The sequence below is a fragment of the Dendrobates tinctorius genome, unplaced genomic scaffold (genome assembly GCF_039654945.1).
Source record: "Dendrobates tinctorius isolate UK_male_01 unplaced genomic scaffold, ASM3965494v1 ptg000107l, whole genome shotgun sequence".
Classification (NCBI taxonomy): Eukaryota; Metazoa; Chordata; class Amphibia; order Anura; family Dendrobatidae; genus Dendrobates; species Dendrobates tinctorius.
The window spans coordinates 22,845,059-22,868,320 of NW_027361775.1; the positions used below are offsets into that span (position 1 = coordinate 22,845,059).

Here is a 23,262-nt window from a genome sequence, read left to right on the forward strand (position 1 = left end):
ATGATGTAGGGACAGAGACTCTGATTCCAGCAATCTGTCATGCACTGCTGTCATTTTGATGCAATCAGCTCACACCACTGATTGGCAGTTTTCTATGTATACTGTACATTGCTAGAAATCAGATTATCAGTGGTGGCAGGTTACACAAAGCAGTTGACTAGGAGGCACGACATTCCTAGTCCTGCAGTGATAGCATCCAGCTTATAAACTGATTTTATTGACACCCGCAGCCCAATAAGTGACACATTGCTGGAATCAGGCTCTCTGCCCTACATCATGCTGCTTTCAGATTACATTGCAAAGTCCTGCTGTCATATTCTCTTTAAAATGGTTGTGCAGCATATCTGCATTGGGCCTTGACAAACAATGCTCCATGCTGGACAGGAAAGTCATCAAGGCACCTGTCAGGTATTAAGCATGAGACCAATTCTTCCTAAGGAGGAAATGTGAGGTGAGGCACAGTGCTAATAATAATTAGAGTAATAAATGCAATTTATTAATCTTTGGGACTATTCTCTGGTGGAAAGTAAGTAACTCCAAGCAATAAAAGTTAGATAAGAAGACATGAGAAGTAGGATTCTGCTCTTTATTTACATCCGGTTAGTCTCCATCTCTTGGCACCGCTAATAACTTAACAGGAAGCAAGAGATGGTGGTTTACATTGAGCAACATGCCGACTGCACACTACTATGGAGCAAGAGCTGCCCATCAACTGCATCATGACCTCCCGGATAAAACAGGGCTACTGCAGAAGGGGAGAAGAATAAAAACCTGTGGAAAGGAGATCATTCTGCCAATACAGAGGACAGGCAATATCGGTACATAACTGACTCACAGGAAGATAATCCTTGGCTGCCGTCTTAAGATCAGCATATTGTGTGATGAAGACGTTACTATAACTTATCAAGCACTAGAGAGTCTTATACATCATATACTTCCACCATTATATTACACCATATATCGATCCATGACTAATGGGGGGTGATCGCGTACTGCAGGAACAAGACATTGTGACGTTAAAATACAAACATTTCTGCAATACAATAAAAATCATTGGCTGTCTGCAGTGTTACATGAGCATCAAATCTGATATACACTTGAAATAAATAATGGCAGAGAATCGTATGTGAGCTTGGACCTACTGTAGGACAAGGGGATAGTAGAAAAATGTTATGCACAGGAATTACACAGCAATGTGCAGCAGAGCATGCAACAACATAAACTGCCATCTCTGCCCAGTCTTTACTGGTGGAGTAATAAATATCTTCCCATGGCTAGAACAGTCTCATTGGCTGTAGTGTCCTAGGGCCCATCTTTGTAGAACATCTGGAACTTTGCTCCAATGTGAGACTATCAGTATGTACAGGACACCAAGAGCATCGGCAAACTCTGGTAGAGTTCGCTATAGGAAGCCCTCCTTGCGGAACTGCTCGTGCAAGATATCCCGGTATTCATCAAAACCTCCCTCGATTCGAGTCACGCCACCATTCTCACAGACCCATAGCTCGTGACAAACAAGGCGGATGAATCGCTCATCGTGGGAAACCAGGATTACGCCTCCCTAGAGAAAGGATATAACAAATGGAACCTGAATACTAGGCTAAACACACTAAGAAATGAAACAGAAAAGAAAATGTACTTACAACGCCTGGGCTATACTGGGACTTTCTGCAGCACCTCTGATAGATTATTAACTATTTTGCTAGAGCTGCAATCCAAAGCAATACATTAAGTAGTATGCAGTTGGATTGACTGTAACTGCCACTTAATAGTTAAAATCAATCAGTAATGCTACAATAAGTCACAGTGTAGCCCAGGCCTAGGAGAAAGCTTTATACTTTGTTTTAATGGAATTCTTTTTTTAACAGCTACACGGTAAGGCTCAACAGCTCTCATCAAGTAGAGCAGAACTAGGGTTAGGGACAACAAAATATATACATACACATAATTGACTGGTGTATATGCAGAAAGTAGGAGGAAAGGGTTAAAGAACTAACCCGGAATTTGTTCAGCGCTCTTCCCAAAGCTTCAATCGTCTCCATATCAAGGTGATTGGTCGGCTCATCCAGAATGTAAAAGTTTGGACTGACGAGAAAAAAAGTTCATATGTAATAACCATTTTCCCTTCTAAAGAAAGATTGAATGTCCACTATAAAAAGAAGCAGAAGTCACGGTAACTTACTAAAGCATTGTCATTTGTGCAAATGCTACACGACTCTTTTGGCCGCCAGACAAACTAGCTACAGGCCGTACTGCAAGTTCACCAGATATCCCATAACTGCCAAGCTGATGGCGATATTCCTCCTCTACTTTACCTGGAAAAAGATGGAAACAATGCAGCAGATTAAGGAACATAATCTGTTGTTCATATACTGACTCTAGTACATCAGGGTGGTACCTGGAAATTCAGAATTGGGTGCAACACAAATGCTAAAAAATTCTGAACTACTTCATTCTGCAGGTGTGAGACATATTCCCATGCCCTATTGTGCTTAACCAGTTCAAGATCAGATAATTTTCCCTCCATTCATTATCAGACACATTTTTAATTTTTTGTACAAGTGAGTAACTAAGTAAAATTTCACAGTGCTTGTAAAAACCACCACCTTTGTAATTTACCTTTTATTGAAAATTCTCTTGGTTCAAAAGAATGGAGGGATTTTTAATTCTTTAGTTTACTGCCCACCTCTGCAGTCTATTATTCGTTTTCCAGGCATGTAGCATGCACTTACAAGCTCTTTGCTATAGAACTTCCAAGTGCTGCACTGAAGTGCTGAACAAAGCACTGGAGTGTTGGCTTTCAATTTGCCAGCTTCATTATCCCCGAGTGCTCCTCCGATGCTTCAGAGGCAAAGCGGTCTCTGCTTGTAGCATGGGAAATGTACAGTTCCGACCAGAGGAGCAACCTAACACTGGACTGTCAATCTTCAGGAGCACACTGCCTAGAGTGGCAAGAGGCAAATTAGCGGTATGCCACTGAAGAAAGAAGAGGGAAAAACTCCTTTAATAGTATGAAGTGCCAAATTATTTTGAATAAATTTTCCCTTCCCATTACATTTATTTTACCATATGGGATAGTTATAATTGGGGTGAGGCTAAAAACTACAGTGGATATGGGAAAGTATTCAGACCCCTTTAAATTTTTCACTCTTTGTTTGATTGCAGCCATTTCGTAAATTCAAAAAAGTTCATTTTTTCCTCATTAATGTACACTCTGCACCCCATCTTGACTGAAAAAAACAGAAATGTAGAAATTTTTGCTAATTTATTAAAAATTAAAAACTGAAAAATCACATGGTCATAAGTATTCAGACCCTTTGCTCAGACACTCATATTTAAGCCACATGCTGTTCATTTCCTTGTAATCCTCTTTGAGATGGTTCTACTCCTTCATTGGAGTCCAGCTGTGTTTAATTGACTTGACTTGATTTGAAAAGGCACACACCTGTCTAGATAAGACCTCACAGCTCACAGTGCATGTCAGGCCAAATGAGAATCATGAGGTCAAAAGGATCTGCCCAAGGAGCTCAGAGACAGAATTGTGGCAAGGCACAGATCTGGCCAAGGTTACAAAAGCATTTCTGCAGTACTCAAGGTTCCTAAGAGCACAGTGGCCTCCATAATCCTTAAATTGAAGAAGTTTGGAACCACCAGAAGTCTTCCTAGACCTGGCCATCCAGCCAAACTGAGCAATCGTGGGACAAGAGCCTTGGTGAGAGAGGTAAAGAAGAACACCCAAGATCACTATGGCTGAGCTCAAGAGATGTGGTAGTGAGATTGGAGAAAGTTCCACAAAGTCAACTATCACTGCAGCCCTCCACCAGTCGTGCCTTTATGGCAGAGTGGCATGACAGAAGCCTCTCCTCAGTGCATGACATATGAAAGCCCAAATAGAGTTTGCTAAAAAACACATGATGGACACCCAGACTACGAGAAATAAGATTCTCTGGTCTGGTGAGACAAAGATAGAACTTTATGGTGATAATTCTAAGCGGTATGTGTGGCGAAAACCAGGCACTGCTCATCACCTGCCCAATACAATCCCAACAGTGAAACATGGTGTTGGCAGCATCATGCTATGGGGGTGTTTTCCAGCTGCAGGGACAGGACAACTGGTTGCAATTGAAGGAAACATGAATGCAGCCACGTACAGAGATATCCTGGATGAAAACCTCTTCCTTAGTGCTCTCCACCTTAGACTTGGCTGAAGGTTCACCCTCCAACAAGACAATGACCCTAAAGACACAGCTAAAATAACTCTGTGACCATTCTTGAGTGTCCCAGCCAGAGCCCTGACCTAAACCCAATTGAGCATCTCTGGAGAGACCTGAAAATGTCTGTCCACCAATGGTCACCATCCAACCTGACGGAACTGGAGAGGATCTGCAAGGAAGAATGGCAGAGGATCCCCAAATCCAGGTGTAAAAAAAAACAAAAAAAAAAAACTTGTTGCATCATTCCCAAGAAGACTTATGGCTGTACTAGCTCAAAAGGGTGCTTCTACTCAATACTGAGCAAAGGGTCTGAATACTTATGACCATGTGATATTTCAGTATCTTTATCGCTTCATTGGGGGACACAGGTTACCATGGGTGTATGCTGCTGTAGCTAGGAGGCTGACACAAGGCAAAAATAGGAAATAGCTCCTCCCCAGTAGTATACACCCACTGCCAGGAATCAAATACCTCAGTTTAAGTTTAGTGTCTGTAGGAAGTGGACTTGGATCTAACCCCAGATCTCTATTTTTTTCCTTTTCAGGTCTTGTTGTGTTTTATTAATCTTTTTCCTTTGTTTTTCAGATTCTTCATCTTCAGGGTAACAGGGTGTAAGTTCTCACCCTGTTTTCCCACACTTATGCGACAGAGTAGTGTGGTGTCACCCACATCGCCCACTCTCAGACCCGCAGGCAGGACCTTATCCCGTCGCCTTTTCGGGTGTTTCAGGGTGATTTCCGGTGGCCGGTCCTTTGCCTATTCCCCACCTCACCCGTCTCCTCGAAGAGGGCTGAGAGGAAGACAGCGGTCACCAGCAGTGGCCTCCCCCATTTTCATAAGGGGTTGATGCAGTCTTCTGCGCCTTCTGGAGTCGATGCGGGAAGGAGGATCCCTGTTCCCAGCGACCCTCTCCCACCAGTGCTCCTAAATGCGATCATCGGTGAAGAGGACCGTGTACACACTGGCAGGTCTGTGTATCACCTCCCATCCCCTCCCGCCCCCCCCTCCCAGATGCGCATGGCACCTTCCCTTAGAGGGGACGGGTTGGCTTGTTCCCCGTACAGCCCCGGCCACTGTCGGTCCCACAGGTTCCCCAGCAGATTAGACTCACCGGTCTCCCCGCCGCGCTTTTCCATTTCGTGCCTTTTTTCCCCGCTCTGTGGTGTATCGGCGGCCATAGCTTCTGATAGTTCTGTATTGCGGCGGCCATTTTCCTCTCCCCATGTATGCCGGGCCAAGCCTCCTCCCGACTTCCTCTGGCCGCTCATTACTGCGTTTTGAATCACGTGCCCTTTTTCTCAGCCAACAGAAGGGCTTCCCTTGGCTGCAGACCAATAGCCACACCCCCAGTTCAGCGTGCGTCTTTCCGGAGCGCTTTTTTGCTCCTATCCTGGAGCTTCCGCTCCCTGCCGGTACACGCCCTGGCGGCGAATCAGAGAGGTTCTTTGGCTTACCTCACCGGCCGGCTTTTGTAGACACGCCCACCGCGTCACTCTTGCCTGGGCTCAGTACAGCCGATGCTCCGTTACAGCATTGCGCTTCTGTGGACAAGATCGCTCGGAGCTCCCTGCCAGTGCACGCCCCTGGTACCCGCTGGCTTTTCAGGCATGCCCTCGGCAGTGCACCGTGTTTGCTGTGGCTCAGCACAGCAGATGCTCTGCTTTATAGCTTGTGTTCTGGCAGATAGTTTTTCCTCAGCTCTACCCATCGGAACTTCTCCATAACTGCTACAGAGGGACAGATGCAGCCGCTGGTCATCCGGATATGGGTAGGATATATTCTCTCTTTTACTTCTGTTGCCCTTCCCAGCAGACCTATGCCCAGCTAAGTTGACTATGATCCAGTACGCCTGTGCCCTCTGCAAAAGAAAGTAATCTTCAGGTCTGCTTTTCCTTTCCTGCGCAGTCCTTCACCACGTCTGCCCCACAGGAGCACTCTATCGCCCGGGATGAGAGCACACCCCTCCCTCCGGAGTGGGCTGTTGCCATGTCACAGTCGGTCTCTGACCTGACAAAATGTATCACAGTCCCTGGTCCTGGAATGTCTTTCACATCTGTCTGCCACCACCAGTGCTTCGAATGCCTCTGGTGGTTCGTGCGCACCTGACCATGACCTTCACAGGGACAGACCGGGCACAAAGCAAAGGAAGCGGGCTCTTTCCAGGTCCCCTTTAGGATGCCCTCCTCTCCCCAGGCCCCCTTCTCGGAGGTGGCCTTTGGGTCGGATGTGGATTCCCAGTCTGAGTCCAATTCAGACCAAGTCTCAAAGACACAGGGTATGGTCAATAGCCCTATCTTCGCAGTTATCAGAACCCTAAGTCTCATGAGAACGAGCCACCTGCTCAGGAGCACTCCTTTTCCCTCAAGTAGGTAAAACGTCCCTCCCGAACTTTATCCTGTGACAGGGAATTTGAAACTATCGTGGCTAAACTCTGGAAACGTCCTGAAGTCTTCAGTTCACCTTAGACACTCTGGCCCGTCTCGGTTAGATCATCAACAGAGAGAAGTTCTCCCTCACCCCAGCCCAGCATCTGGTGTTTCTGGGAATGAGGTTTGACATGGCACAAGTCTTGTCTTCTTTTCAAAGGTGAAGTTCTTATCCCTCTGTCGAGGAATCCGCACTCTAAACGACCAGCTTCTCTCTCCCTACAATACAGTATGAGAGTTCAGGGAAAGATAATTACTGCCATGGAGACATCTCTCTTTGCCCAGTTTCAGACCTGTTCTCTTCAGCTGGCCCCAATGACGGCTTGGGACAAGAGGACCGCTTCTCTGGACTGGCCCATTCTACTGCCTCTTACAGGTGAGGCAGTCCCTGATCTGGCAGACGTTATTAGCGTCAGTCCTTCAAGGGAGTTCCTTCCACCCTCCCTGATGGCAGGTCATCACTACTGACGCCAGTCTCCTCGGTTGGGGAGCATTTTTTTCTTCATCATTCAGCACAGGGTCACTGGAATTCCTAAGTATCCGCTCTCCCCTTCAATCTCCTGGAGATTAGAACAATTTTTTTCTTCTTGCCCTTCGCCTCTGACAGTCCTTACTAACAGGCCAGCAGGTCCGTATAAAATCAGACGACGTCACTGCCATGGCTTAAAACATCAAGGAGGGACTCGCAACAAACAGGTGTTGGCAGAGGTAACTAGGATTCTGCAACGGGCGGAGCGTCTTGTTCCTGTCATATCAGCCGTACCCACTCCTGAGGTGGAAACTTGGGCAGCCTAGTTTTCAGGGTCTCGCACCGGTCTTTCATTTCCGCCATTTTCAATCAAATATGCCAGAGATGGGGCTCACCAGATGTCATCCTCCTGGTGTCGCGGAAGAACCACAAGGTTCATTTGTTCGTAGCCAGGTCCCGGGATCTGCTTGTCATAGGATTTGATATGTACATTGTTGCTTTTTTATTTATTTTTTTTAATAAAACAAGGACTTTTTTTTGGATTGGCAGAATAATAAATGTTGTCAAAACTTTGTGTGATTATTTCATTATAAGAGTTTTTAATTAATGTGTGTGTCTTTTTAACCCTTTACTATTCTAGGGTTAATAATGGATAAGTGTCTTATTGACACCTCTCCATTATTAATCCCTCTCTAGGCTATTAATATCTGCCCTTACTCACTGGCTTTCCCTCTCTGTCGGAGAAAATTGTGCGTGAGCTCACGCAATTTTTTTCCACGATTATAGCCTTAAAATGAACCCCTAGAGTTCCAAATGTTTCCCAACACAAACTAATAAATTGATTAAACACTGAAATATATCATTCACTTTGATATGACATGGTTTACTATATGTAAACCATGTGTCATATCATGCCGGCAATTGATTTAGCGGCTATTATGCTATGTAGAACTCTACGAACTATAAATATACAGGGGTTGGACAAAATAATGGAAACGTTTTGGCATCATAATCTTCGAACATGTAATAAACATGCAAACCGTGACATAAGGTAATGTTTTTTAGTTGATTATTTGTGTTATGTGATATGTGTATGTAAATTAACTGTTTGTTTTGCAGAATTGTAAGAACATTGATGAAAACCTGATACCAATGGCAGACCTCTCGGATTTTCAAAGAGGCCAAATTGTTGGTGCTCGTATGGCAGGCGCTAGTGTAAAAGAAAGTGCCCGAATGCTTGGCCTGTCAAGAGGTACTGTCTCCAAAGTAATGACTGCGTTTGAAAGATAAGGAAAAACGTTTGCAGCAAAGCACAGGTCCGGCCGAAAGTCGAAGTTGACTGAGAGAGACCGTCGGACTCTAAAGCGAATTGTGAGAGAGGATCGCAAGACCACGGCTCCGAAAATCATTGCTGAGCTCAATGAACACCTACAGAACCCAGTTTCCAAGAAAAATGTTCGTCGGGAGCTGCACAAATCTGGATTCCACGGAAGAGCTGCAATTCGAAAACTGCTGCTCTCAATGACAAATGTTTCCAAGCGTTTAGAGTGGTGTAGAAACCTCCAGAATAGGTCCCTCGAGCAGTGGAAACATGTGATATTCTCAGACGAATCATCGTTTACCCTATTTCTGACCTCCGGCCGAGTGTACGTTTGGAGACAGCCGAAAGAAGCATTCCATCCAGACTGCCTTCTCCCAACCGTAAAACATGACGGAGGTTCTGTGATGATCTGGGGTGCTATTTCGTGGAGATCCGCCGGGCCAATGATATCCCTTCATGGAAGAATTAACAGCCGCGATTATTTAGGAATTTTGGGCGACCAAGTGCATCCTATGGTTCAAGCACTGTTCCCGGAGGTGAACGCCATCTTTCAGGATTATAATGCACCAATTCATACAGCTAGAATCATTAAAGCATGGCACGAGGAACATTGTAATGAAGTTGAGCATCTCATCTGGCCCTCACAATCCCCAGACCTTAACATTATTGATCATTTATGGCCGATTTTAGAGATTCAAGTTAGACGTCGGTTTCCGCTGCCATCGTCACTCAAAGAACTGGAGGGTGTTTTAACTGAATAATGGGTTACAATTCCTTTGGAAACAATTCACACCCTGTATGAATCCATACCTCGGATAATTGAGGCTCTAATCGCCGCAAAAGGTGGACCTACACCATATAAAATATATTATTTTGTTGATGTTTCCATTATTTTGTCCAACCCCTGTATGTCTCAATTATATATATATATATATATATATATATATATATATATATATATATATATATATATATATATATTCATTCTTTCTTTCTTTCTATGTGTATAGATCTATGCTTTCATTTGTGTTTTAACCTGTCAGGAGCATGCTCAGATTAAAAAAAAAAAAAAAAAAAAAAATGACGGATTGTGACTGATGGCAAAAAAACTGACGTGTGAAAGGGGCCTTAACAGATTGTTAGCAGCGACCTGGTCTTCATTGTACACTTTCACGGCGTTTTATAAGTTTCATACCCTTGTCTCGTCTGATGCAGACCTGGGAAGGAAGGTGTTTCAGGCGGCGGTTATGCATCGGCCGACCTAGGTTTCTCTTTCTTGGAGCCTTCATTGGGGGACACAGGTAACCATGGGTGTATGCTGCTGTCGCTAGGAGGCTGACACTATGCAAAAAAAGAAAAATAGCTCCTCCTCCGCAGTATACACCCACCGACAGGCACAAGGCAACTCAGTTGGTGCTAAAGCAGTAGTAGGAGCAATCCCCTCCTTGATTTCATCTGATCAAGTAGGATTTGTAGCAGGTCGGGAAGCGAAGGATGGAACACGCAGGATGATAAATTTAATCTGGATAGCGGAATTGAGTGGGGTCCCCAGTGTATGCCTGTTCCTAGATGCTGAAAAAGCGTTTGACAGGGCGCACTGGGGGTATCTTAAAAGTGTTCTACGAAAATTTGGTCTGACGGGCCCCATTTACTCTGCGATATGTGCTATGTACTCGAATCCCTCTGCCAAAGTTTTATCATCAGGGTTCCTTTCAGAGTCGTTTTGTATATGAAATGGTACAAGTCAAGGTTACCCATTGTCTCCTATTATTTTTGCTTTGTGCATGGAACCTTTGGCAGAAAAAATAAGGAGTGCCCAGGATACCACCATGGTTACTTACCGGTAGCCGGTTTTTCCGGAACCCATGACAGCACCACATGAGAGAGGGATCCGCCCCGCCAGGACAGGAACCTACTGAAACATAAGGGGCGGCACCTCTCCCCCGCTTCAGTTGGATTACAGAGCATTTGAGAGGACTCCCCGGTTAGTTACATTTTTATCCAACACCACATCACACAAATACACCCGACTATTGTGCACACCCAAACGGTGAAAAAGGGGGGGAATGTACGGGTGCTGTCATGGGTTCCGGAAAAACCGGCTACCGGTAAGTAACCATGGTGGTTTTCCCTTCACCCATGACAGCACCACATGAGAGATTCTGGAGACTTCGAACACCTTAGGGAGGGACCACCGCTTGCAGCACCCTTCTACCAAAGGTCAAGTCAGCAGAGGAGGACAGATTTAGTCTATAGTGTCTAAAGAAAGTTGAGGGTGAGGCCCAGGTAGCGGCCTTACAAATTTGCTCTATTGATACCTCTGCTTTCTCAGCCCAGGAGGTCGCCACGGCTCTGGTGGAATGAGCCTTGATGCCGTCAGGAACCGGGACGCCACTAGCTGAATAGGCTACACTAATGGCCTCCCTAATCCATCGGGCAATAGTCCCCTTTGACACTCCATAAACTTTCCTAGCACCCTGGAAGGCTACAAATAGGGACTGGGACCTCCTCCACTGGCTGGTTATAGACATATACTCTACTAGGGTTCTTTTAACATCTAGGCTATGAAACTTTTCCTCCCCTGGGTTTTTCGGATTCTCGCAAAAGAAAGGGAGGACAATCTCTTGGTTTCGGTGAAAGTTAGTTACTACTTTCGGCAAGTAAGCAGGGTCTGTTCTCATAACCACCCTATCCTGGTATATCTGGGTATATGGTGGGTTGACTGAAAGGGCCTGTAAGTCACTAACTCTACATGCCGACGTTAGAGCTACCAAAATGATGGTTTTTAGAGTGAGATTTTTAGTTGAAATCTGCTGTATGGGTTCAAACGGCTCTTTCGTGAGGGCTTCCAGCACCAGATTTAGATCCCATGGAGCTATTTTTGGTAAGGAAACTGGCCTAGATCTGTGACAAGATTTTATAAGCCTGGCTACCCATCTGTTTGCCGCTTTATTGCAATTGTATAATGCACCCAGCGCTGAAACCTGCACTTTGAGGGTATTAACCGCCAGGCCTAGCTGTAGGCCTGCCTGCAAGAACTCCAAGATGGACTCGATTGGGGGTTCTTGACCTAACGGTTTTCCCAGGAATTGTAGGAATTTTTTCCACGTTCTGCCATATATGTTGGTTGTTATTGGTTTCCTACTTTTCATTAGAGTAGTTACCAACCCCGGGGAAAACCCTTTATCTCTCAAAAGTGACCTCTCAAATTCCACGCCGTTAGATGGAGCCCTTTAACTTGTTTGTGGAATATCGGCCCCTGAGCTAACAAATCTGGAATCTCTGGCAGTACCCACGGGTCCGAGAGAGACATCATTTGTAGAAGAGAAAACCACGGTCTTTTCGGCCAGAACGGGGCTATGAGGATTACTCTGGCTTGCTCGTCTCTTATCTTTTTTACTACTGCCGGGATTAACGCTACTGGGGGAAAGGCATAGCTCAGCTTGAACAGCCACGGGATTTGTAGAGCGTCCACTGCCCACGGGTTTTCCCCTGGGTTTAATGAGCAGAACCTTCTCACTTGCCGGTTGCTTTTGGTGGCAAAGAGGTCGATTACTGGCTGTCCCCATAACTGTACTATCTTCTGGAATATTACACGATTCAAGGCCCACTCTCCCTGTTTTAACTTGTTGCGGCTTAAAAAGTCGGCTTGAACATTTTCTGTCCCTTTGATATGCAGGGCTGTCAGGGAGGCTAGGTGTTGTTCTGCTTTGAGGAAGATTCTTTTGGCTTCGTCCATTAGGGAGTTTGACCTTGTCCCTCCCTGGTGGTTGACATACGCCACTGCCACCCTGTTGTCTGACATAATTCGGACGTTTTGACCCTGTAACCTGGGAATGAATGCCTCTAGGGCCCTGTTTATCGCTCTCAACTCTCTTAAGTTGGAGGAAGCTTTCTGCTCTGTGTGACCCCAGGACCCTTGGGCCATATGTTCTCTCAGGTGTGCCCCCCATCCCGAGGAGCTTGCGTCCGTCAATATTACATCGGACACGGGCCTGTGCCACAAAATTCCCCCCGTTAAATTTGTGTCGTCTAGCCACCAAGTGAGAGAGTCTTTCACCCTTTCGGAAAGTTCCAGCTTCCCTTCTAAACGCCCTTTCAATCGTCTCTGGGCTGACAAGATTTCCGCCTGCAGTTGTCGGGTATGATACTGTGCCCAGTTGACCGCTGGGATACAGGCTGTTAGCGTGCCCAACAGGGACATTGCCCTTCTTAGGGTCATGTGAGGATGCTGTATTGCCGTAAGGGTCATTTCTCTCACCTTCTCTAGTTTTTTCTCTGGCAAGAGACAAACTTGACGGTCGGAGTCCAAGACGAAACCTAGAAACGTTTGTTTCCTTAGGGGTTGAAGTTTTGATTTTTTTAAGTTTACCATCCAACCCAGTCTTTGCAGGGTCTCTGTTATCTTCTCTACCTGATGTGCGCAGTGATGTTCTGAATTGCCAATGACCAGAAAATCGTCCAAGTAAGGCACCATAATCACATTGTGGATTCGAAGGAAAGCTGTCATTTCCGCTATTACTTTTGTAAAAATCTTTGGCGCTATGGAGATGCCAAACGGAAGAGCTGTGAATTGAAAATGCCTGAGGTCGCCCTGGATGTATAGGGCTACCCTCAGGTATTTTTGGTACTCTTGGTGTATCGGGATATGGTAATAGGCATCCTTCAAATCGATTATGGCCATGAAGCAGTTGTGGTGTAACAGCTTCATGGCCGAAGTCACTGATTCCATTTTGAATGTTTGGTTCTTGATCCATTGATTGAGGCGCCTGAGATTTATTATCGTTCTGAAGGAAAGGTCGGGTTTTTTTATTAGGAAGAGGGGAGAATAGAACCCCCTTCTTTCTTGATCTTCCGGGACCTCTACCAGAACTTGTTTCTCCAATAGCCCTAAGATTTCTGTTTCTAAGGCTGATTGCTCTCCTGGTTCCTTCCTGACGGGGGTCACCACAAATGAAGCTCTTGGATACTGGAAGAAGGGGATTTTTAGGCCATTCTTTATAATTTTTAGGATCCAATTGTTGGCCGATATTTTCTCCCATTCTTGGGAAAAGAGCCTCAATCTTCCCCCCACAGAAGGGCTGGTGTCATTGCGGGGATTTTTTGGCGGTTGAGGTATTTCCCCCAAACATAAACCCTGGTTCTTTCTTCCTCTTGTCGTCCCACCTTTTCCGTTCTCCCGGGGGACGGCCTCGATTGAACCTTCCCCTCCGAAAGGGCGGTCTCCTTTGATCACCCATGAACCTGGGGAAGCCCTTCTTTTTGTCACCGGCTTTTTCTAGGATGTCATCCAGGTCTTTTCCAAACAAGAACTGCCCATCACATGGTAATGAGCATAATTTTGCCTTAGATTGAATGTCCCCAGGGCAGCCTTTGAGACATAACGCCCGTCTTGCGGCGTTCGACAGCCCCGCTGCTCTTGCTGTTAACCTCATCGAGTCGGCGGAGGTGTCCGCCAAGAAGGCGGCAGCTCCGTGTAGTAGGTACATTTCACCTAAAATTTTCTCCCTTGGCATTTTGGAGACCAATTTTTCTTCCAGTTGTTGCAACCAGACCATTAATGACCGGGCTGTGCAGGTGCCGGCTATTGCTGGTTTCAGACCCCCTGCCGCTCCCTCCCAAGTGTGCCTTAGGTATGAGTCCGCTTTTTTATCCAAGGGATCTCTCAAAACCCCTGAATCCTCCAGGGGCAGGGCAGACTTCTTGGAAGACCTAGACACTGCGGCGTCAATCTTTGGGACTTTGTCCCAGATGTCCGTGTCCTTAGCCTCAAAGGGGTATCTTCGCTTTGAAGAGGAGGGAAGGCTACCTGACTTCTCCGGTTTCTTCCACTCTCTCTCGATTAGGGCCTGAATTTTGTCATTGACCGGGAAGGTACGCTTTTTCCTTTCTTGTAGGCCGCCAAACATCACATCCTCCAGTGATCTCTCTACTTTCTCCTCCTGTAGGCCCATAGTGGACCTGATGGCTTTAAGGAGGGCGTCCGTATCTTCCACGGGAAAGCAAGGTCTGCCCCCCGTATCACTGTCTGAGGATGAAGATGACCCGCGCTCAACTTGGTACTCCGAAGAGGAGGAGCCTGACGAGGAACTCGGGGAGGCTTTCCTACTCTTACTTTTCTTTTTTAATAATTTTTTAAATGAGCCCTGTACCTCCGACTTAATTATTGATCTGAGGTTTGTTGCCAGGCTCGGTGCCTCTTCAGCCATAGTCCGCTGGATACAGCTGACACAAGTCCTTTTGGTAGTCCTTTGCTAAAGAGCTGTGGCATATGGCACATACTTTATTTTTCTTTTTGCATGTAGCTTTTTTGCCTCCCTAAAAAAGGAAAAGACATAGGAAGCCCTATTACAACATTGTCTACTTTCACGGAGATTACTCACCACCCAGGAAAGACCGATACCGGGCTCTGGGGCTGCGAAGGAGCGTGCGTTCTGCGATCTTTTGACCTCGATGAATCTCTCGATCGGTGACTTGGACGGCTGCTGCTTTTGCCGCTAGAGCGGCTCTTGCGACCCGAAGCTTGTGAAGGGGGCAGAGACAATGGGGACGGTGAGCGATCCTCCTGAGACGCCATTGTCACCCCTGCAGCCGCTTCTGCTCCTTTAAAGTGAGTGCCCCTCATTACCCCTCCCCCCCGCGACCGCCAGCCGCTTCTCCTGGCCGGCGTCGCGCCCGGCGCCATGATCGTCGCGTCCCGATGACGTCAGCGGTCGCGCTCCCAGAATCCTCTGCGCCGCTGACGTCGGACGCCGATCTCCGCCCCCGGCTTCCCCTGCAAGCAGACGAAGGACGGGCGCGCGCGCAGGGGGAGGGCAGCACGTGGAGGAACCTCCGAAGGGAGGACATCAGGACGTGCCCGCACGAACCCGGGGCCCGGATCAGGCAACACCCCGGGGACTGCGCTACCAGCTGCCAACGGCCGGCGTCGCAGGTAAGTAAGCCCTGCAATTTAAACGCCGGGACGGCCCTGGGTCTTTCATCCTGACAGGCGCCGCCGCTGTCAGAGGGATTCCTTTCCAGGACAGGAACCCAACTGAAGCGGGGGAGAGGTGCCGCCCCTTATGTTTCAGTAGGTTCCTGTCCTGGCGGGGCGGATCCCTCTCTCATGTGGTGCTGTCATGGGTGAAGGGAAAATAGCAGGTATTAGAGTTGGACAGGATTATACGCAGACGATGTGATCATCTCTTGTACTAATGTAGAGTCCTCCTTCCGTGCTATTATCCTTGCTTTGGAGGAGTTTGCTAATGTCTCATATTATAAACTAAATGCTGCTAAGTCTTTGGTCTTTCCTGTATTGGTTTCACCCACAATTCAGGACTGTTTGGAGCAGGAGTATCCCTTTAAGTGGGTGAGTGATGAACGCCCATATTTAGGCATATTCCTCACTAATTCTACACAATTGGTGGAAAGGAATTTCTCAAAATTGATACTAGAATCTAGGAGGAGTCTGGACAAATTACGTACAGCTACTATGTCATGGATAGCAAGGATTAACATTTATAAGATGTTGGTACTTCCCAAGGTTTTATATTATTTTCGTTGCATCCCTGTCCAGATTCCTCTTAGGATAATTAAATCCCTTCAAAAAATAGCTAATGACTTCATTTGGGCATATAAAAAAACCAAGAGTGGCTGGTAGGTTACTATATTATCCTTATGAATTTGGGGGGGTGGGTGCCCCTAACTTACATGGTTATCATAAAGCGGCGGTATTAACGGGTATTAGAGACTGGTGGTTATTGGATAAGACACATAAATGGCTTCAGATTGAGTAATTTTATTCTAAATTGAACTCGACGCGGCGTACGCTGGAAATGGAAGCTATTAAATTTAGTAACTACACCCCGTGTCTACCTACCGCATCAACAGCAATACGTTATTGGAGGAAATTTGCTTCAAGCCTTCTAAATATTCTTTTAACAAATATTTCCTTAAAAGCTTTGGAAATGCATATCCCCTTTATTAACTTACGACGCTGGTCCACTGCAGGAGTTGAATCCCTCCAGGACCTGATAGATGGCTCTCTTGTCATCCCATTCGATCAACTGTTCCATATTCCCTAGTATTAGGAGTCTTTTTTTTTACAATACCTACAGATCAGACATCTGCTCCAAACTATGCCAGACTCCCTCTTCCTTAAACCCCCTGTGAATCACAAAGCCATTGGGATTCCTCCTATGACCCGAATCAGGCCCCAAAGGTGTTTCAATCCTCTATAGTGTATTAAATGATCCAGAGGTGGATGCTAAATTATCATATATGCTAAAATGGGAGGAAGAATTGGGAACAACGTGGTATCCAGAACAAGGGAGGGATAGTTTAAGAGAAATACGTAGAGTCACCTAGAACAGTTAAAGAAGATGCATCTTGTGTGTTATAGGTGTTCAAGACAACTGGTACATTATGGGCCAAACCAGACTTCGGCTTGCTGGAGAGGTTGCGGTGGTTTGGGATCGTTGAGCCACATATGGTGGTCCTGTCCGGTGGCGATCGGTTTTTGGAATACTATAAATATGTTGTTAGGGAGGTGACTGGGATTCAGGTAAACTTGACAGCATCAATGGGATTGTTACATATAGGGACAACTGATTTTCCTTTAAATATTAGGGGCATAGTGTCACATATTTTGATTGCGGCTAGGCTCACCTTTGCTGCTAAATGGAAGGGGATGTCTCTTCCCACCATGAGAGAAGTGGTGGACAAAATTAATATACATTGTCAATATGAACAAACTCTGGCGCACTCGTCAGTTACCAAGAAAAAGGTTGCTTGAATATGGGAACCGTGGTTACTTAGTCAGAGGTCTGCTCCTTTGCATTGAAGATATATATCTTTTCATATGATTTTTTTTTTATGCAGTGTCGATATGTTTTCTGTTTTATACATTATGTCAATCTATGAGTATGCGCATTTATGCTTATGCTTCCCTTGTTTAAACCACTACGTTGAGGGTGTTGTTACTTATATGTTTTCTGTTTCGAAAATATGCAATAAAAATTTATTGAAGTAAAGCAGTAGTAGGAGCAAACAAGAAAACTCAAACCTATGTACCAACCAAAAACAACGGAACATCGGCCAACACGGTACAACATTAAGGGAGGGTGCTGTGTCCCCCAATGAAGGCTCCAAGAAAGATTTTATGGTAAGTACCCAAATCCCTCTCTCTTTCTTGCTTCATTGGGGGACACAGGTAACCATGGGACGTCCAAAAGCAGTCCCAAGGGTGGGAAAAGGTATGTAGAGAGAAAAGAACTTAGGTCGGCCGGTGGGAAACCGCCGCCTTCAGTATCTTCCTATCCCAGGCCTGCATCTGCAGAGGCGTGAGTATTCTCCTTGTAGAACCTCACGAAAGTGTGTGGGGACGACCAGGTTGCAGCCTTACAGATTTGCAAGGCCAAAGCCTGGTGACGCATGGCCCAGGAAGCTCCCACAGGCCGGGTAGAGTGAGCCCCCACGGCCCGGGTAGAGTGAGCCCTCACTGTTGGCGGAGGCTGTTTGCCCTGAACGTGGTACGCTTCCAGAATCGCTGAACGAATCCAACGGGCAATGGTGGATTTAGAAGCTGGGAGCCCCTTTCGACGACCTTCATAGATGAAAACAGGAAATCGGAATCGGACTGGCGAAAAGAAGCAGTCCTAGAAAGGTAGACTCGAATAGTCCTGACCAAATCCAACTTGTGGAGGGACCTCTCCAAGGGATGAAATGGAGAAGGATACAGAGAAGGAAGGACGAAGTCCTCGATCTGGAAGGCAGAAACTACCTTGGGCAGAAAAGGAGGAACTGGCCGGAGGACTACCTTATCCTGGTGCTGGATCAGGAAAGGAGAACAGCAGGACAATGCTGCCAACTCGGAGACCCTCCTAACAGAGGTGATGGCGACCAGGAAGGCCACCTTCCATGAAAGGAGAGAGAAGGAAATATCGGCGCCCAGGACAAGATTGAGATCCCATGGATCATCCGGAGGATGGTAAGGAGGCGCTAGGTGAGCGACGTCCTGAAGAAAAGTCTTCACTTGGGAAAGGGAAGCCAGATCCCTCTGGAAGAGGATAGACAGAGCGGACACCTGACCCTTTAGGGTACTGAGCGAAAGGCCCGAGTCGAGGCCCGTTTGTAAAAAACCAAGGAAGGAGGGAAGGGAAGAAGATATCGGAAACAAACTGTTTTCCTCGTACTACCGGAAGAAGGCCTTCCAACATCTGTGGTTGTTGCGTGATGATGCCGGTTTTCTTGCCCTAATCATGGTCTGTATGACCTTGTGAGAAGAACCTGCATCCCTCAGAAATGCAGCCTCAACGGCCATGCTGTTAAACTCAGAGACTGAGAACTCGGATGGAAGAGGGGCCCTTGTAAGAGAAGATCCGGACGGTCTGGAAGCCTCTGGGGGACGTCCGAGAGCATGTTCACTAGCTCCGCATACCAGGCCCGTCTTGGCCAATCTGGAGCTATTAACAGAACGGGGACCTTTTCTGCCTTTTTCTTTTTCACAACTCTCGGGATCAAGGGAAAAGGCGGAAAAAGACAGGGCAGCTGAAACTGGGACCATGGGATCACTAAAGTGTCGCAAACGATGGCCAACGGGTCCCGGGACCTGGCTACCTACCAGGGAACCTTGTGGTTAGTTCGAGAAGCCATTAGGTCGACATCCGGAACGCCCCAACTCTGACAAATTTGGCTCAAGACGGCGGGGTTGAGAGACCACTCGCCTGACGCGAGCCTCTGACGACTCAGAAAATCGGCTTCCCAGTTGTCCACCCCTGGAATGTGAACAGCTGATATGGCGGGGACATGGCGTTCTGCCCAGCGCAGAATCCTTGCTATCTTTACCATAATCTGCTCGCTGCGAGTCCCACCTTGGTGGTTTATGTAAGGAGGGACTGCCAGCAGAGGAGGGCAAGAAGGATTGCCCTGATCTCCAAGAGATTGTTTGGGAGGAGGGCATCCCCTGAACGTTCCAGCGACCCTGTGCTGTGTGATGGAGGAACACCACCCCCCCAACCCTGGAGGCTGGCATCGGTGGTGATGACCTGCCATCAGAGAGGGAGAAATGACCTCCCGCGCAGGACAGAGACGGATAGCGTTCACCAAGTAAGACTGCCTCACATTGAGAGGTAGAAATATTGGACTGGACGATCCAGGGAAACTGTTCTCTTGTCCCTGGTAGACAGGAGGGCCAGCTGGAGGGAGCGAGTGTGGAACTGGGCATAAGGCACAGTTTCCATGGAGGCGATCATCTTCCCTAGGACTCTCATGCAGAACCGAAGGGGAAGAGGGACTGGGCGCTTTAGGGATTTCATTCCCAGGCGGAGAGAAGAGAACTTGTCCATTGGAAGGAAGACTCGAGCTTGGATCGTGTCGGTCAATGCCCAGGAACACCAGATGCTGAGTTGGGATAATAATAATAATCTTTATTTATATAGCGCCAACATATTCCGCAGCACTTTACAGTTTAACAGTTTCAAAACACAATTCATAAGTAACAACGCTAACAATACAATAATTAAAGCAAAATAAGACGACCCTGCTCGTGAGAGCTTACAATGAGGTGAGGGAGATACAAAGTACAGGTGTGTATTTACAATTGTGTATTTACAATGGAGGTCCAGCCATCTTGAGGGAGTGAAGGATGGATGGAGATAGTGAATGGGCTATACACGCACACTTACACATAGAATGACTTTGATTATTGAACGTGAAAGGTCGCTCTGAACAAGTGTGTTTTGAGGGAGCGCCTAAAACTATGCAAATTGTGGTTAGTCCTAATTTCTTGGGGTAGAGCATTCCAGAGGATAGGAGCAGCACGGGAGAAGTCTTGGAGTCGGGAGTGGGAGGTACGGATTAGTGCAGAGGTTAGTCGAAAGTCGTTTGCAGAGCGCAGCAATCGGCTAGGCCGATAGACAGAAATGAGGAAGGAGATGTAGGGGGGTGCCGCACTGTGGAGAGCTTTGTGGGTGAGAACAAGTACTTTGAATTGGATCCTATAATGAATGGGCAGCCAGTGTAATGACTGATGAAGAGCGGACACGTCCGAGTACCGATTAGCCAGATGGATGACCCTGGCTGCTGCATTAAGTATGGACTGGAGAGGGGATAGTCGAGTGACGGGGAGGCCCATTAATAGAGTGTTGCAGTAATCCAGGTGGGAGTGGATCAATGCTACAGTGAGGGTTTTTGTTGTTTCCATGGTAAGAAAAGGGCAGATTCTAGAGATATTCTTTAGGTGTAAGCGGCAAGAGCGGGCAAGAGATTGTATATGGGATGTGAAGGAGAGATTGGTGTCAAACATAACACCCAGGCAGCACGCCTGCTGCCGGGTGTTATTGTGGTACCACCCACGGAGAGGGAAATGTCAGATTTAGGGAGGTTAGTAGACGGTGGGAGCAAAAGTTGTTCAGTTTTGGAGAGGTTGAGTTTCAGATAGAGAGTGGACATGATATTGGAGACTGCGGACAGACAGTCACTGGCGTTCTGTAGTACAGCGGGGGGGGAGACGTATATAGCTGTGCGTCATCAGCATAAAGATGGTACCGGAAGCCAAATCTGCTGATGGTATGTCCAATTGGGGCCGTGTAGAGAGAGAAAAGAAGGGGGCCAAAGACTGAGCCCTGAGGTACCCCGTCAGCAAGAGGAAGAGGAGATGACGTGGAGCCAGAGAACAAAACACTGAAGGAGCGGTCAGAGATAGGAAGAGAACCAGGAGAGAGCAGTGTCCTTAATGCCTAGTGACTGGAGCCTAGGGAGTAGGAGATGGGGGTCAACAGTATCGAAAGCTGCAGATAGGTCAAGAAGAATGAGCAGAGTGGTCACCGTTACGTTTTGCTGTCAGAAGGTCATTGGTCACTTTGATGAGTGCAGTTTCAGTCGAATGTAGGGGGCGGAAGCCGGACTGTGAAGGGTCTCGAAGGAAGTGAGTGGAGAGGTAACGGGTAAGGCAGGAGTAAACTAGGCGCTCCAAAAGTTTAGAGATGAAGGGGAGATTGGAGACTGGTCTGTAGTTGTTTGTGCAGGATGGGTCGAGAGCGGGTTTCTTTAGTAATGGAGTACCAATGGCGTGTTTGAAAGAGGATGGGAAAATGCCCGAGAAGAGGGAGAGATTAATGATTGTAGTTAGGTGGATTGTGACGACTGGAGAGAGAGACTGGAGGAGATGTGAGGGAATGGGGTCGGTAGTGCATGTAGTCGGACGAGAAGAAGAGAGGAGTCTGGAGACTTCTTCTTCTGTGATGGGATCAAATGTGGAAAGTGAGGCATGGGAGATGCAGGAAGGGATGGGAGTCACAGCACTTGGTGGATGGGAGCAGATTTCCTGACGGATATTATCTATTTTTTCTGTAAAGTGGGAGGCCAGGTCATCAGCACAAATGTCTGATAGGGGCTTGTGCTTTTGGCCTGAGGAGGGAGTGAAAAGTGTCAAAAATTTCTTGGGGTTGTTGGCTAGTGAAGAGATCAGGGTGGTGAAGTAGGTCTGTTTGGCGAGGTGAAGGGCAGTGTTATAGGTTCTTAACATAAATTTGAAGTGGATGAAGTCTTCTAGTGTGCGGGTTTTTCTCCATAAGTGTTCAGCACTCCTAGAGCATCGCTGGAGAAGTTGAGTCTGCTATGTGAGCCAGGGCTGTTTTACTCTGTGCTTGGAGGTTCTGAGGGTGAGGGGAGCTACTTGGTCAAGGGTGGTTCTAAGAGTGTCATTGTAGCGATGAACAGCCAGATTAGGACAGGAAAAAGATGAGACTGGGGACAGTGATGAGTGTAGGGAATCTGAAAGTGCCTGAGGGTTAATGGCTTGTAGATTTCCGACTGTGTGGTAGGTAGGAGTGAGCTGGGGTGCGCGAGGATTTGTGAGCGTGAAGGAGAGTGTGTTGTGGTCAGAGAGTGGAAGCGGTGAGTTATTTAGGTTGGAGATTGAACAGAGCCGGCCGAAGACCAGATCAAGGGTGTTACCGTCCTTGTGTGTCTCAGAAGTTGAAAGCTGTGAGAGGCCTAGAGAGGTGGTTAGTGATAGAAGCTGGGACGCAGATGTGGAAGTGGGGCTGTTATTGGGGATGTTGAAGTCTCCCAGGATAAGAGTTGGAAGTTCTGAGGACATGAAGTGCGGCAGCCAGGTTGAACAGTGGTCAAGGAAGTGGGTGAGCCTGGGGGTCGGTATATGACCGCTACTCTGAGGGAGAGGGGGACGGAAGAGCCTGATGGTGTGGGCCTCAAAAGAAGGGAATAAGAGTGATGGAACTGGGGGGATGACCTGGAAAGTGCATTGTGGGGACAGGAGTATGCCGACTCCACCACCATGTCTGTTTGTGGGTCTCGGGGAGTGAGAGAATTGTAAGCCACAGTAGGAAATGGCAGCAGGAGACAATGTCAGAATCCTGAATCCAGGTTTCAGTGAGGGCCAACAGATTAAGAGAGTTGTTCAGAAAGTAATTGTGTAGGAAAGGAAGCTTGTTACAAGCAGACCGTGGATTCCAGAGGGCACAATTAAAAGATGGAGATGAGGGATTGCAAGTAATTAATAAGATTATTATGGTTTCGATATGAGGTAAGGTGGGGTTAAGGTTGGGGGATGGTGGACCAGGGTTGGGGGAGATGTCCCCTGAAATCAGTAGGAGTAGGAAGATAAAGAGCAAATAGTTGTTGGAATTGTAAGTAGTTTTATTCTGCGATGTGTTTGGGCAAGATGGGCTGAGGTTTCTCAGGAAGGTGATCAGGGAAGACTTCTCTTTGTTGATTATCCAGCGTGTCCAGAGTAATCTGAAGGCTCTAATCGCAGTCCCGGCGAGATGGGCCCTTGATCAGTAGATTGTCGAGATAAGGGATTATGAGAATCACCTTGGAAAGATG

At 47.1% G+C, this 23,262-nt stretch overlaps 1 protein-coding gene across 1 annotated transcript in view; it reads right to left on the bottom strand.

The window, feature by feature from the left end:
* Positions 1–572: 572 nt before the first annotated feature.
* Positions 573–23,262, bottom strand: part of ABCF3 (ATP binding cassette subfamily F member 3) — a 69,341-nt gene continuing 46,651 nt past the window's right edge. Inside the window, exons 19-21 of the mRNA XM_073589259.1 lie at positions 2,183–2,315; positions 1,998–2,085; positions 573–1,561 (exon numbers count right to left, since the gene is read on the bottom strand). Of these exons, the coding sequence (XP_073445360.1) occupies positions 1,403–1,561; positions 1,998–2,085; positions 2,183–2,315 (380 nt within the window). The 3' untranslated portion in view covers positions 573–1,402. The remainder of the gene's footprint in view (positions 1,562–1,997; positions 2,086–2,182; positions 2,316–23,262) is intronic.